General features: G+C 38.2%; 1 protein-coding gene across 1 annotated transcript in view; it reads right to left on the bottom strand.

Moving 5' to 3' along the window:
* Window positions 1-1,724: 1,724 nt before the first annotated feature.
* Window positions 1,725-16,486, bottom strand: part of CACNA2D3 (calcium voltage-gated channel auxiliary subunit alpha2delta 3) — a 781,826-nt gene continuing 767,064 nt past the window's right edge. Inside the window, exons 36-38 of the mRNA XM_029243037.1 lie at window positions 6,964-7,076; window positions 6,662-6,744; window positions 1,725-2,137 (exon numbers count right to left, since the gene is read on the bottom strand). Coding sequence (XP_029098870.1) covers window positions 2,045-2,137; window positions 6,662-6,744; window positions 6,964-7,076 — 289 coding nt within the window. The 3' untranslated portion in view covers window positions 1,725-2,044. The remainder of the gene's footprint in view (window positions 2,138-6,661; window positions 6,745-6,963; window positions 7,077-16,486) is intronic.

The raw sequence follows: 16,486 nt of genomic DNA, 5'->3' as shown, positions 1-16,486 counted from the left end.
TCTTGTCTATGTTGTGTTTTATTAATCTACCTTCAATAAATATTGCAATTGTTCTATATTTTTATGAATTTTCACATATATGAAAGTTTTCTACATTTTAGGAAGAATATTGCTAGATTGTTACACTATGATTAGCTCTAGGTGCCTTCTGCATCTGTTACCAATTATATTAAATGTCAAAGCTTATAATTTTAATAACTAATTGTGCCATATAACGCTATGTTAAACTGTATCACTTTAGAGTTTATCTTAATTATAAGCAGCAAACCAAACATTTTAATAAAATGTTCTGTGATAGGATACCTTTGGATAGGATTGGCATCAATCATTAATACTGCAAATAGAAGTCTTCAAAAATTAGCATGGCAGGATAATAGAGAATATGGTATTACTTCTTGCTCTCTGCAGTAACGCAGATACCCCCACATGGCACTATACCACAGGGGTATGTATACACAGTCACCCCCTATGTTGGTAGCACAGCTCTTACTACTACTATCTCTTGCTTACTTGCTTAAATGTTTATTGAGGGTCTGCTCTGAGCTGGACACTCTACTCTTCTCTCCTTGGAGATGAGAATATAGCAGTGAGAAAATTAAAAAGCAGCAAACAAAATCCTTGCCTTCTTGGTGTTTATATTCACCTGGGGAGAGACAAACAATAAACAAATCCAATGGTGATAACTGCTATGGTGGAATATCGAGCAGAGAAGAGAGAAGGGTGGAGGGGTGTGGAAGTTACAACTGTAAACAAGGAGGTCAGTGTGGACTGCCAAAGAAGGAAGGACTTGAAGCAGGTAAAGGAGGAAGGCATGCAGATATCTGGGGGAAAGAGTATCTCACAAAGAAGGAATAGCAAGTGAAAAGGCTCTGAGGCAGGTGCTCACTTAGCATGCTTGAGGAGCAGGAAGACCTTGTGGGTTGGAGGAATAGTAATTTAAAGAAGTATAACAATGTAGTATTGTTATTCCTATAAATGCTGGAATCATTTTAGGATAAAGTAGTATTACATCAGTTTTTCTAAAATATCAACAGGATAATGTGGCTTTTTAAAAAAGAGTTTAAGTTGATTTTTCCACATGACTTTTAGATGTTTGTCCTCTAAAGAAAGGCATTCTCGTTTCTACCTAGGCATAGAAATTATTCCACTTGGAATGGTTATTTGGTAATCATGATCCAATGGACACTGTTTTCTTTGGTTCAGAAATTTAGAAATGCTTACAGGTCTGGGTAGTTTCATATTCTGTTATATATAAGACCAAATTCCATCTCTTGTTTATGGGGAAAGCCAGAAGCCATATTCTCAAGCAATAAGGTTGAGAGTCATTTGTAGTCATTGTTCTTTTCCTCCTTCAAGTCTTCTCAGAACGAATTCCTAGGATTTATGACTATTTCTGTTCCCAAATAGTTCAACACTTTAATATTATGGAAGCTTGTGTTCTCGTCCAAATTATGATTTCTACTGAAGTTTTGTTCAACAAAAGTCAGAGCTCTGTGTAATAAATTCTTCTGATGTAGATGATATTTTGATTTACTTCTGTAAATATTTTTATAACTGAGAGTGGAGCATCTAAACAGTTGTTAAATACTTGTCTAGAATCTGCTGTAGAGTAAAGTCTCTGCCAACAACCATCCTTTCTTGCTGTCTGGAATGGGTGACTTTTTCATGTACTTTCCATTCTGTATCCTCAGCAGTAAAATGATAATAAAACCCAAACCAGGAGATTATGATTTTAATATACTTTATTTAAAAAGTACACAGTTTTAAATTGGTTTCAACGGGTTTCAAGCAGAAGGGACGCTGCCCACTTGCAGTCCCGTTTCTGATGAAGGATAATAATAATGTAGCAAACTCACATTTGCATGACTGGCAAAGTAAAAAGATAACTTTTTTGTCAACATATCTCTAAGAGTTTATATCACGCACAGCTTAATATCATGAGATGCTGATGGTTGGACTACATTTCATGTCTCCTATGTCGCACCATATTTTGGCTCACAGTTTATCCATACTTTAGCATGCCAAGAGAACATCTCCATCAGTGTCACCTTGAGAGGAGCATCAAAAGCAGAGGGAGCAGGATAAGGACCATCTTGGCCTGGAGATTCGGCGCACCCCCACACTCCCTCGCATTCTCCTACAGGGAAAGGCAGGGTTGGTTAGAGCCGAGGTGGATTCCAAGATGCCTTAAACTTCCCAAGGTATGTGGAGTCCCCATATCCCTCCCTGCTCTCCAGTGTATGAACAAAATCAGTTGGAACATAGAGAATGGCAGGAAATGGACTTGTCTACATTTCATCACGTTAGTAATGAGAATCTCTGATTTCACTTGTCAATGCATAAAGTATTCAAAATGACTCTTTGTATACTATTATGCAGAACATTCAAGAGGCAAAGGGCTGTTGGTAGAGAAGTCTCTTGTGATTATTTTATAAAAGCAAAATACTGACCTTCTTAGTAAAAGATCACATCTCAGGGGGCTGATCATTTCAGATACTTGGCTATGGAAGGTTTTGTGTGTGCCTTCCTTTTAATTTGGGGGAAGGGAGGCTCTGTTTTACAAAACTCAAATAATATTATTTATTCCTTTCTGCACCGTGATTTTTATCCACTAATTGATGGAAATTTCTCTATCTCCATTATTCTAGGTCTATTTTATTCAGTTCTTTCTTTTTCTTATTGATGGTCATTCATCTTCTCATCTGTTCTCTACTGCTACAAAGAGTGCTGAATATAGGTCCTTAACAAACAATGATACTTGCTCCTGCCCTGGCCTTAGGTAAAGATGCCCAGGGGTGACAGTGCAGAGCTAAAGGGTATTTTTGCTTTTGATGGCTATTGCTAGATATTTCATTGGTACCTGTATTTTCTGATCACCCAGTAAATTGTATCTTTCATGTCCTCAGTTTATTTTTATATGCAGTTGTTTGACTTATCAATTTAAAGAGCTCTTTATGCTTTGATTTATAAATATTTTTTCAAGTTCTATAAATTGGATACTGACTTAGTTATGTTTCTCCATCAAAAAGTTATAATTTTTATATAGTTAAATAAATCTGTTTTTCTTCTATAACTCTTTGGTCTTGGATAAGAAGGTCTCTCCAATCCCTAGAATTTCTTTTTTATTTATTTATTTTTAAAATTTTATTGAAGTATAATTGATTTACAATGTTGTGTAAATTTCCGTTGTACAGCAAAATGATTCAGATACATATATATTATATATAATATATAGTGTATATATATATATATATATAGTATATAGTATATATAAAATATATATTTTTTTTCCATTTTCTTTTCCTTTATGGTTCATCTCAGGATATTGAATATAGTTCCTTGTGCTATACAGTAGGACCTTGTTATTTATCCATTCTAGACATAATAGTTTGCATCTGTTAATCCGAAACTCCCAATCCTTCCCCCACACCCTTAGCAACCACAAGTCTGTTCTCTATATCTGTGAGTCTGTTTCTGTTTCATAGATATGTTCATTTGTGTCGTATTTTAGATTCCACTTATACTTGATAGATTCCACATATAAATGATATCATATGGTATTTGTCTTTCTGTTTCTGATTTACTTTGCTTAGTATGATAATCTCTGGGTTCATCCATGTTGCTGCAAATGGCATTATTTCATTCTTTTTTATGGCTGAGTAATATTCCATTATATATATACACCACATCGTCTTTATCCATTCATCTGCTGATGGACATTTAGGTTACTTCTATGTCTTGGCTATTGTAAATAGTGCTGCTATGAACATAGCGTTGCATGTATCTTTCTGAATTATAGTTTTACCTGGATATATGCCCAGGAGTGAGATTGCTGGATTATATGGCAACTCTATTTTTACTTTTATCAGGAACCTCTGTACTGTTTTCTATAGTGGCTGCACCAATTTACATTCCCACCAACAGTGTAGGAGGGTTCCCTTTTCTCCACACCCCCTCCAGCATTTGTTATTCGTAGACTTTTTGATGGTGGCCGTTCTGACTGGTGTGAGGTGGTACCTCATTGTAGTTTTGATTTGCATTTCTCTAATAATTAGTGATGATGAGCATCTTTTCACGTGCCTATTGGCCCATCTGTATTTCTTCTTTGGAGAAATGTCTATTTAGGTTTTCTGCCCATTTTTCAATTGGGCTGTTTGATTTTTGTTATTGAGTTGTACGAGTTGTTTGTATATTTTGAAAATTAAGCCCTTTCAGTTGCATCATTTGCAAATATCTTCTCCCAACCTGTAGGATGCCCTTTTGTTTTGTTTATGGTTTCCTTTGCAGTATAAAAGCTTATAAGTTTGATTAGGTCCCATTTTTTTTTCAAACATATTTATTGGTGTATAATTGCTTTACCATCGTGTATTAGTTTCTGCTGTATAACAAAGTGAATCAGCTCTATGTATACATGTATCCCCATATCCCCTCCCTCTTGTGTTCCCCTCCCACCCTCCTTATCCCACCCCTCTTGGTGGTCACAAAGCACCGAGCTTATCTCCCTGTGATATGTGGCTGCTTTCCACTAGTTATTTATTTTACATTTGGTAGTGTATATATATCCATGCCACTCTCTCACTTCTTCCCAGCTTACCCTTCCCCCTCCCCGTGTCCTCAAGTCCATTCTCTATGTCTGAGTCTTTATTCCTGTCCTGCCCCTAGGTTCTTCAGAACCTTTTTTCTTTTTTTTTAGATTCCATATATATGTGTTAGCATACAGTATTTGTTCATCTTGCTTTATTTCTATTGCCTTGGGAGACTGACCTAAGAAAACACTGGTACAATTTATGTCAGAGAATGTCTTGCCTATGTTCTCTTCTAGGAGTTTTATAGTGTCATATCATGTATTTAAGTCTTTAAGGTATTCTGAATTTATTTTTGTGTATGGTGTGAGGGTGTGTTCTAACTTCATTGATTTGCATGTGACTGTCCAGCTTTCCCAACACCATTTGCTGAAGAGACTGTCTTTTCCCCATTGTATATTCTTGCCTCCTTTCTTGAAGATTAATTGACCATAGGTGTGTGGGTTTATTTCTCGGCTCTCTATTCTGTTCCACTGATCCATATGTCTTTTTCTGTGCCAGTACCATGCTGTTTTGATCACTGTAGCTTTGTAGTATTGTCTGAAGCCTGAGAGGGTTATGCCTCCTGCTTTGTTCTTTTTTCTCAGAATGGCTTTGGTGATTCTGGGTCTTTTATGTTTCCATATAAGTTTTAGGATTATTTGTTCTAGTTCTGTGAAAAATGTCATGGGTAATTTGATAGGGATCACATGAAATCTGTAGATTGCTTTGGGTAGTACGGCCATTTTAACAACTTTAATTCTTCCAATCCAAGAGCATGAATCCAATCCCTAGAATTTCTTATGAGACCATCATTTACCATGCAAGTCCATTCTATACTCTCCCCTTTGAATTGAACCTTTGTCATACATAAGAATTACTATTCTGTTCCACTGACCTCATCTCAGTGGGTCTAGAAACTTAAAGAAAAAAAATACTGATTTTTTTTTTTAGTGTTTATCATGTATCTACTTACCAAAGCAAATTATCTTATTAACTTGAGAAGATTTTTACTCTAGTGACTTTAGTGCTATGTATGCAGTTCTGGTTTTAATTGAAGTGGTATTATTGCTTTTGGACTATTGTTCATATTTCTATTTTACATAGAGCTTTTATTAGAGGTGATCACTGAATTTTATCAAAGGCCTTTTCAACTTATGTTGTTATTGAACTCTCCCTCGAATATAGAAGGAAACACTTTCAATAAATTCCAAATTCTTTTTAGTACTATACCGACTTTAAAGTATTTTCTAGGACTTGGATAGTTTAAATAACATTAAAATTATTTGCTATTTACAGGTGAGATTAACACTCAGCTGGCTCTGGTGGCATTTTAAAAAATGAATATCTTCCCAGTCTCCCTAGAGTAATTGGTCTAGGCAAGTTTTCTATTTTTCAAGGTGGGGGATGGACTTAATTTTTAAATTGTAGCTTTTCTTGCCATATTTAATTTTTTTTGCCTACAACATTGAAGGACATAATTCACCTACATCAGTGATAAGTTTACCTTTCTTAGTACTATGTTTAATATTTCTCTGATCATCACTTTTGGTGTAAATGTAGTGCCTTTAGAGTTGGGACTTCGTGTGGTTAGGGGAGTTTAAAGGCTTATCATTCCACATTTATATATTGTGACTCTTGATCTGACATTAGTATTGCCACTTTCGCTTTACATGAATTTCTTATAAATAAAAGGCTGTCTAAAAGTAAGCAGGAAAATATTTTTTTTTTTTTTTAGTAAGCAGGAAAATAATTTTAACTACAATTTAAAAGAAGTAAAACAAGACGGTAAGAGCCACTTTATGTGTAATAGTGGAAAGTGGTAAAATTATAGCACATTTGTAATAGGGAAGATAGTAAAGAGGCTTTTAAAAAATATACATGGATATAATAAGATAAGACTATTAAACACAGACTAAATAAGAAGGCACTGAGAGGCTGAAAGTAGAGTACCATTAGCCTTCCTGCATATTCTTCTTTGGTTTGCCTGAAAGGGACTGCTTTCTCAAGAGTAAACTTTTGAGCTATAGTTCTTTGACTACTGTGAGATTCTCATGGCGAATCTGATGGGAAAAGAGTAGGAAGGGTTCTCAGATTACCTCAGGATGGAAGCCATGACAAGATTCCGGACGCCTTCTGATCTTCTGAGCCTTTAAACGTTCACACTTAAGGGATTCGTTATGTTGACTGTTGTTAAGGCATATTTCCAAGATGCTCCTTTTCCTCACTCTGATTTCAGAGCTCAAAACTTGGCACTAAACTCCCTTAACAACTTCTCTCTCTCTAATAGTGGAAAGGATATCATCTCCTCCTCTCTAAGATTTCTCCCCTAGGTGTCCTTACTGTTGATCCCCCTTACCCGCTTCATCAGTAGTGGCTGGACCTACACACAAAAGGATATACCTGATTTCAATGGGTGCCATGGTGATGGGGGCCACAGACTCACAGAGGCAGCTACTGTCCACCACCACCATGAACAGATTGCTGCTTGGGATCTGCTGGATGACAAAGGACCTGTTGGAACAAGAGGCAGAGAGATAGTGAGTGGTCACTTACCATCCCTCAACTTAATAGCCATGAGGAAAACTTTCCCTGGGGTGGGGGAACTACTGTAATATTCTGGAAAACAAGTTTCAGAGACTGCTTTACTAGTCAAGTTGCCTCCTTCCCCAAGGCTCTTCACTTTCAAATACGAAGTTTCACTAAGAAGACAGTACGTCTATGCCCATATATAGCTCATAAAACTCACCTAGGAAAGACCGGACTTTTACGTGTATGAAACAGGAGAGTCAGAGTTGGCTAAATCACCTCAGTTTCCAAGGTCTAAGAGGTTAAGCTTTTCCAAGACTCATTTTCTTCTCCCAGGGCCTAACCATCACTCCAAGTTGCATCTGATGTTCTTTGAGGTATATTTTTCCTTCTCCCTCCAACAAGGATAGACTGAAGCTATGTCATATTAATGATAAAAGATGAAGTGAACTTCCTAGACCTTACCCTGAACCACTTTGCACAATGTCTGCCCATAATAGAGGTATTTTTTGGATTAAATTAATGCTAGTTGTTTAAGGAGATCCATCCTTCTCAGAGACCAAGTTAAGCTGGTACTAAGGCCATATGGCACTTCTGACATTCTGGGTTTATCTGTACAGCTAGTGCAACATAAGTAAGCCTAATGACACCTCTTTCTCACCTTACCCAATACAATGAAATGACAAAGTAATATCACCATAAAAATACTCCTTGAACCAGAAATACCAGTGACTCTTTGGAGGAACAAACTAGAGAACAAATCCCATATTCTTCTAGAGCCGACAGATTAGCTTAATATTTAGCCCCAGGCCCAGAATCCCTGTCACATAAATTTTTCATGATATTTTACCAAATTCAGTTTAGTCAGATGAACTAGACTATAACATTAAAAAATGGTCAATTTCTCTGTAAGTTATCTTCATCTTTCTCTCAAAAAATTTGTTCTGTTCTCTAGAGTGTATCTAGTATAACAAGATATGACATGAATTTTTATGATCTTAGTATACAAACTGATAGAAATACCAAAATGGTATGATGAATGCATGACTTGCTTAAAATATAGAGCAAAAACTCTTCAGATCTAAGCAATAACAGAATATAAGTTATTATTTTTTTTTTTTTTTTAGAATATAAGTTATTTTCAAACGCAGGGAAATGCAACACATTCCAAAGAGCAGAAAGCATCAATTACATGTTCTTCTTTTACATTCGGGTAAAATTAGAAATTAATAGCAAAAATATATAAGCAGTGGAAAATTAAAGGTTAAAAACACATCCAATTAATCCTTGAGAATTTGAGAGCAGCCCAGACTCAAATCTGTGCAGATTTGAGTCTGGGCTGCTTAAATATTTTTACTGGGAAAAAATTTTGCAAATAAATGAACTGTGTTTTTGAATCAAGAAACTGGAAAAATAAGAACAAAAACCTGCACCTGTGCCCTATACTCATTCTCCCCTGTGGTACACTGTGCTGAGAATTGATGCCCCTCTCCGAAGCCCAGCCCTCAGGCTTCTGCAAGGATGTGACTGATGGAAGAGGAGAGAGGTGATCATTGTACAAATAGTTTCTCTTGTCTACTAGCCATTTTCTTCAGCTTACACAAAACTCTCCCTTAATTTTACCTTCACCTACCACTGTCCTCATTTATAGTACAACTTCCCCATCCTCATTTATAGTACAACTCCTAAAAAGAATTATACACAATCCCTCACTCTCTCCCCTCTCTCTTCCTCTCACTCTACTTCCTCACTTCTCTCCTTTCACAAATCTACTCCAATAAGGCTGTAGTCCTTACCACACCCTTGGATCGGTTCTTGTCAAGGACACCAATGACCTCACTGCCTTTCTTCTCAATCTCCTTTGCCTCCACTTCCTCCTTCCCTGCTCACTGTCTGTCCCTCACAACAAACTGTGGTTTCCATGGGAGGAAGGCCACATGCGTCTGCCCCTGGTTATCTTTTATCCCCAGCAGCCAGAGTTATGCCTGGGACAGAGCAGATGCTCAGTAAACATTCACTGAATCAATGACAGAATGAACTTATAAAGATAAAAGCAGAAGAATAAGATGCAGATGAAAACGTGAAGATAACTAAAAGAATCAAACTCTGGCTTAAAAGAACAAGGACATAAGTCCACTTATGGCACTCCTGATCAAGAAAAAGAAGTCACAAAGTTACATTAAAACCCAAAATATATAGAGGCATTTTAAACATTTTAAGTGAGTATTACGTATATCATTACAAACAATTTGAAAACTTAGATCAAACACACTTTGGGGGATAAAGTATAAATTATCAACATTTGGCCAAGCTATAAAAAACACCAGCAAACCAACTGCATGAAAAAAACCTGAAATGCACATTGAGAATCTAACCCCAAGTGAATACTGCCAAGTCACCCAAAGAACAGATATCACTGTGTTCATAGAAAATCCGTGTGAACCCACTGACCAACTGTTAGAACCAAGAAACGAACTAAGCAAGCTGCCCAGTTACATAATCAGCATATAAAACCACAGCCTTTCCCTGACACTGGCAATAACCAATGAAAAAATATTTATGAAATAAAGAACCATTGATATTGTCAATAATTACTATGAAATGCCCAAGGATAAACCTAGTAAAAGATGTTTCTTTATGAAGAAAATAATCAAAATTTACTGAACATAAAAGAAAAAAAAAACCCTAAGAAATCCACAGTGGTTGTGGAAGGAAACAGTTATATATTAAAGGTGTCATTTCTCCTTCAATTAACCTTTTAATTCAAAGTAATCTCAATAAAAATCCCAACAGGAATTTTGATGGAATTTGAGGTGATGATCCTAAGATTCATTCATAAGATTAAATATAAAGAACAGTCTGGACAATTGTATAAAATTGAATTTTATAAAAAAAAAAAAAGAGAGAGAGAGAGAGAGAGAGAAGGGAAGATGCTTGCCCCTAATCAGTATCAAAACCCATGAGATAATTTACAGAAAAGGAAACACAGATAGACAACTGATATGTAAAAGGGGTTCAATCTCACTACAAATCAGGTAAATATAAATTAAAATGAAATTAAAATAATGAAATGCATTTTTCACCAGCAGAATGGCAAAATTTTGTCTATGGTAGTATCAAATGATGGAGAGTCTGAAGAAGTGAATATTATTCTACACTGCTGGTAGGAAAGTGAATTTTACAGCCCCTATGAGAACAATTCGTTATTGTTACAGTGAAAAATCATTTAGATCCTATTTTTCCAGTTGTTTTACTTCTCAGTAAGAGGAACTATTGCTCAAGAACCCAAGAAGACATACATAAAGATGCTCTTGGTAACATTGTTCATTGAGAGGAGGAAAAAACAAAACCCACCTGAAAGTTCATCAACAGAGGAATGATTAAATAAGCAACAGTGTGTCTGTTCTATGGTCTACTTGGCACCAGATGAAAGGGTAAAAGGTGTCAATTTACCATCATGAAAGATTACCCAAAACATAATAAGTGGGAAAATAACGTTGCAAAACTATACATAAAGTATAAATGTTTAAGAATATTTAGAAATACTCATCTAAGAGTATTTGATTCTGCTACAGAGAACAAGAAAAATAAATGGGATGGATAAGACTTATCAGTTATGTTAGAAGTAGATAGTATCAGTAAGTGATCCATGACTCATGCTAACATAGAAGGAATAAATGAACAAGTGGAGCACATGTGGGTAGAACACAAAAAAGGACAAAACATATGAAGTGTCTTCCTAGTGATAAAAAGGAATGAAAGGACCAAGTGAAATTAACTATTTATAAGGCACAGATCATGTCATCTCCAGATTGACAGCTGTCACCTATATCCTCCTTAAGTCAACCCACTGGCAACTCCCATGCTCTGCCTGAGACATGCAGATAAAAGTCATGGCTGCTCAACAGATTAGAGGCAATTTGCAAACTTGACCTTCCATCTCTCCAACAAAGAGAGCACGTATTGGCTCCAGGCACCTTCTGTCTACTGAGCCCCCACCCCTACCCTCAAGTCTGGTCCTCCTACCACATCATCAGTGAGAGAGAGAGCAAGGGAGGAGCGGATGGAGGGGAGGGAACAGGATGGCAGTGGTGGACAAGAGGAGAAGACTGGGAATAATTGTCCGGGGAGACTTAAACGTAATCTGTAACATTGGAGTTCTTTACAAGGCGAATGTGTACGTGTATTCTTAAAACATTTATAAAATGGAATGTTATGCTAGGGGCAAAGAGTATTGATTTTCTCATTTCACAAAAGAGAAAACTGGGACTCAGAGAACATACAGACAATAAGACATAATTGTGCCCATATTAGAGATTGTGAAACAAGAGATTAACTGATTTCCTAGAGTAACAGGGGCAGAGCTGCAAGCCTCTGGAGCCCAGGCCTGTTACGGGGCTGCTACCATAGGCAGCTGACTTTCTGTCTTGTACTGGAGTTATTAGTGCTCAAGCTCCTCGAGGGCAGACCCAGTGATCACTTGATATGAATGGTTAATGACAACCAGTGCAAGATATTATTCGTTTTAACACATTTACCCTCCAAGGTGAAGGCTCCCCAAGTGTTCTCATGAAGTCCCACAGCAAACTCCCCCCCTTTTACCCCCAGTCCTAGAAGATGGAAATCTCTGCAGGCAGCTATTACGACAGTGGAGGAAAACACCCCCTACCAAGGATTTGCCAGCGGAAAGATTAACTACTTTTCCATATTTTAAAGACTTACTGTCTGCTTATTAACATGTTTTTTTGGAGGGGTCTGGCCAATGTTAGCTGTACATTTATGTGCACAATGTGTATTTATGGCCCAGGGTGTAGGGTTGAACTTCATAAAACACACCTCCATCCAGCTGGGCCCAGCAGCCAGACTGACATCGCTGTGTAGAGGGGACCGTGGCCTGTGGGGTTGGCCTGGGGGCCAAACAAGGCGGAAGGGAAATGCCTCAACAGAGAATCACAGCAGCCATTTCTAAGCAGGGATAGGTCAAAATGCATGAAATAAATTAGGTCCTCAAGGGAAACAGAATAGGGAAGAGGGAAGCAATTTTGATCTGTCCATTGCCGGAACTGAAATAACCCAGTCCTCCCTTTTCCATTCACAACAGACTGAGAAAGAACTAGAGGAAAAAAGATGATGCAATTTCAAGACAGCCTCCCTTGACAAGAGGGACTATCTGCTGAGGGGGCTTTGCTACCCAGATGAGGAAGGCGGCCACACTGCTCCCCTAATGCTGCCTGGACAAGTGTGTGTGGTGGGGGGAACCCATGGCTAAGATTCCCAGAGGACCCCAGGGTGAACATTTGGAGAACTTGGTTGGCTTGCTTCTCATTAATTGGGTACAAAACCATGGCTCAAAAAATAATCGGGCAGGACAGAATCTTAAAACATTTTAAAGTCTTTCACTTTTTATAGATTTTCAACCTTTACAAATTGTCCATATTTTTTCTAAAGATAAAATAAAAGACAATGAGTAAATCACAGGGAATCAATTTGAATCTGGCACTGACTGTGTTCTAGGTTGTACTACTCTCCAGGTGTACTGGGTATGTGGATCTCCAAAGACCCTATTCTCTTTGGAGGTGGGGAGACGCCTGTATTCCCCCAATGTGCCCCCAAATGCCCTACAGTGACCCAGGCCCATAAGTTGTGGAGAGCAAGCATTTAGTGATGGACTGCTTAAATTTAAACTGGAAATTAAATATTGAGGCCATGTTCTAATCCATAGTTGTGGTACCCTGTGGCATGGGGGAGGTAAAAGGGCAACACTCACCTACTCATGGCTCAGTTCAAACAAGGTGAAAGAATGAACAGCAGGGCCTCCCCTGCTCACCCCCAAAAGTGTCAGGTCCAGGACATTTCACAGGTGAATCATGTTAGCATGTCAAGGCACATGTAGTTCTAAAACATTTAAGCTGCTTCAGAGCACAGGGAAAGAAGGAAATACTTCAGATTTCTTTTATCAAGGACCTTGATATAAAACCTGACCAAGATTATACAAAAAGAGAGAAAGACAGAAAGAGAGAAAGAGAGAGAGAGAAAGAAAGAGAGAGAGAGAGAAAGAGAGAGAGAGAAAGGGAGAGAGAGGGAGAGAGAGGGAGGGAGGGAGGAAGGGAAGGAGGGTGGAAAGAAGAGCTATGGAATAATCTCTTCTTGTGAATATTGATGCAAAGATCTTAAATGAAATGCAGCAAACAGACTTCAGTAGGACATTGAAATACAGCATGCAGCGGTGAGGATTAACCTAGGAATGCAAATGAACAAGCTTATTGAGTTGTCTCAGCTTAATAAAGATAGAAACATGAAAAATTTTTTTTTTTTGGCCGTGTGGAGCAGCTTGTGGGATCCTAGTTCCCTGACCAGGGATGGAACCTGGGCCCTCGGCAGGGAAAGCACAGAGTCCTAACCACTGGACCACCAGGGAATACCCGAAACAATTTTTTTAAAGTCTCTATTTTCAACCCTACTGTATTGAATTCCTGCTTTCTCATCTCTATATGATATCTTGTATAGATTCCTTAACTTTCTGAAAACTTGAGGTTAATAAAATTAGTCCAATCTAGTTTAATACTTTAATTTCATATCTAGTTTGAAGCTCTACACTGTCATTCCTTCAAGCTTCTATTTTCTAGCTTCTTCAGTCATTTGGGGTGGGGAAAATGGAGCAGCAAAGAGGCAAGCATTTCCTACTCACCAGGCCATGGTGCAATCTCTCACCACAGCTTGTAACAGCTTGGCCTTTGGTGTCCTCTGTGTGGATCCAGCACCCAAATGTGGCTTTTTTGTGAGGTTACCGTGGATTCTCCTGAGAACCGAGAGCCCCTCAACGTGGCCCCAGCGTGACCACCCACACAGCTCTTGTCATCAGCATTGTGCCCACAGCCTCTTGCCCTTAGTGTGGACCTCTCCTGGAGAGCAACGCTCTTGTTGAGTTTCAGCAAGATGACAGCAATCTTCCATATTGTCTATCTGGCCCCTGGGAAACAGGCATCTTTGCCGGCCCAGCCATAGGCCACCTCAGTGCTGCTCCTTCTCCAAGCCTAGCCCTCTCCCTCTAGATCTCTTTCCCCTGCTTGGATAGGACACGTCAGCACACCTGCCACCCAGCAGACATTTGGCCAGTGCTGGACCTCCCTTCTTTCAGATACCCCCAAAATATATTAGAGTCTTGGAGAATTCCCCACCACCCATCTGGATCCCAGCAGGAAAAAGTATCCCCTGGAGGAAAACGCCTCTTTCCATGAACCCTGATCTCTTCCTTGTTAGGCCCCTCATCAGTCTTCTTGTGGTAGATTAAAGGCGGACCAGTTGTCAACCCTCAAATCAACTTGAAGGTGGGGGTCGGGGGGAGAGTTTCCAATTCTAAATCAGTGCCAGCTAAATGGCTGTTCTCTTTAGAACCTGTGGTGCTCAGGTCCTCAGTCTGGGGCTACAAGGAAAGCCTCACTTGACAACCTGTTGGCATTCTTCCAGTAAATCTATCGGTGTAAGAGACCCTATCCAGAGTTGGAAAAGAGCCAGTGCTGTGGGATCTGTCCAATAGGTGCCTACAAGACATTTGACAAAAATCCCATCCCTGAAAACAAGTGATCAAATTACAATTGGAAAACTTAGGCATTAGGGAGTTGAGCCCTAGAAACCATCATCATGGCTCCCACCAGGTATTCCTCTGATAGCATGCCAGGAACCAGACTGGTACAGGCCTTTCCTGCTCCATTTCACTAGAGTAGGAAATGTGTTGTGTTTTCACAGTTAAGAGCTGAGATTAAATGAGACGAGCATATTGTCTTTGTTATACTTATTTATTCAAAAATGTATATACAACAGACACATTATGACATTCCACGTGTGACTTGCTGATGGAAAGTGCACACAAAGAGCCCAAGTGATGCTTTGTCTGCAGGGCGCAGTGTCCCATGGTGGTATTTATTATACTGCAGACAGAATGAGTCCAAAAGACCCATAATAATGACTTTCACTCATCCTCAGCCCCACCAAGGATTTGTTGAGATTTATGGTGCCAGCCCAGAGCTTAAAAACCACTTGGGCAGGAAGTTCTTTGGCATTATCAGCCCAAGGCAGGTGGCAAGGAAAGCTATTTTGTGTTTGAAATATGGGGGAAAGAGCCCCATAGAATGAAATGCAAAAAGGACCTAATTTTCTTTTCTCATCTCAGAAGAAGAAAATCTCAAAAGAGCTGACAACAAAAGATATTTTTAAAACTTGGCTGTTACTTGAGCTTTTCAGTCTTTTATTTATTCATTTTTTTTTTTGGTACTAGAGTCTTCAGTAAATCCTCTTAATTATGACATGAACCATTTTCTTCTAATCCCTTAAGAAGAGTAAGGAATTTGTTAAATATTTTCACTGGAACTATTAGTGTCTTTTCTTATAAATAATGAGAATAATAGCTAACATTTATGGAGTATTTACCTAGGGCCAAGCACTTTTCTAAGCACTTCCCCCTTTAATCTTCACACCAACTCAAAGAATTATCATCTTCATTTTAAGGATGAAAATACATATGCTTTGATAAGTTAAACAACTTTTCCAAATCCTAAAACCCACTGAATATCAAAGTAAAAAAACTCTATAAAACCAAACCTATTTGACTCTAAGTCTTTATTTTAATGATTACACTTTAATCACCATCATCACAGTCATCACCATCTACCACTTACTGAGCCCTTACCATAGCAGTCATTGTGTGAAGGTCTTTTACCTAAAACTGGTTTATTTCACAACAACTCTAGGAGGCAGGTCATATTATTCCCAAGTTATAGAAAAAGCACCTGAGATTTAGAGAATGTAAGTAATTTGGTCCCATCTTGGTTTAAGATAGCACAGGTAATAGCTATCAGAGCCAAGTTCTGGATTTAAGCTGTCAGACTTTACTCCTTCCATCTTACCCCATAAAAATCAAAATATCAGATGGAAAAGTGTTTGGGGCAAATTTCACTGATAAACTGACACCAGAGAACCTGTCTCTCGATTGGAGGGTTCAAATTGACATTACTTTGGCTTCACAGTTATAATCTCCCACTTTCTAGCTTTACAATGTCTTCTACAATCTCCAAGTGAATTGTTGGGTTCATTTAGCAAAATAGAACAACATCATAATGAACCATCGGGAGGTCTAAACAGACTCAAAACTAAAAAGAATTCACCGGGGAGCTGAACATCTAATTTTAACTGGAAAAGTCACATTCTACTATCAATAATTTCTTTCTAAAAGGTTGGACATCTTGCATTATATGAAAAAGGCATTTTGTCTACCACACTTTGTTAAGAGCAAAAAACCAATTAGACTAAGTATAAGTTTTGCATAGAAAAAAAAGCCTAGAAGGAAATATAGCACCATTTAAATACTTTTAGTTATCCACAGTTTATAGATGAAGAAA

This window comes from Monodon monoceros, unplaced genomic scaffold (assembly GCF_005190385.1).
Source record: "Monodon monoceros isolate NGI ecotype Baffin Bay Population unplaced genomic scaffold, NGI_Narwhal_1 Super_Scaffold_3, whole genome shotgun sequence".
Taxonomy (NCBI): Eukaryota; Metazoa; Chordata; class Mammalia; order Artiodactyla; family Monodontidae; genus Monodon; species Monodon monoceros.
The sequence above is the reverse complement of the archived record's forward strand: the minus strand, read 5'-3'. Positions and strand labels throughout refer to the sequence as shown.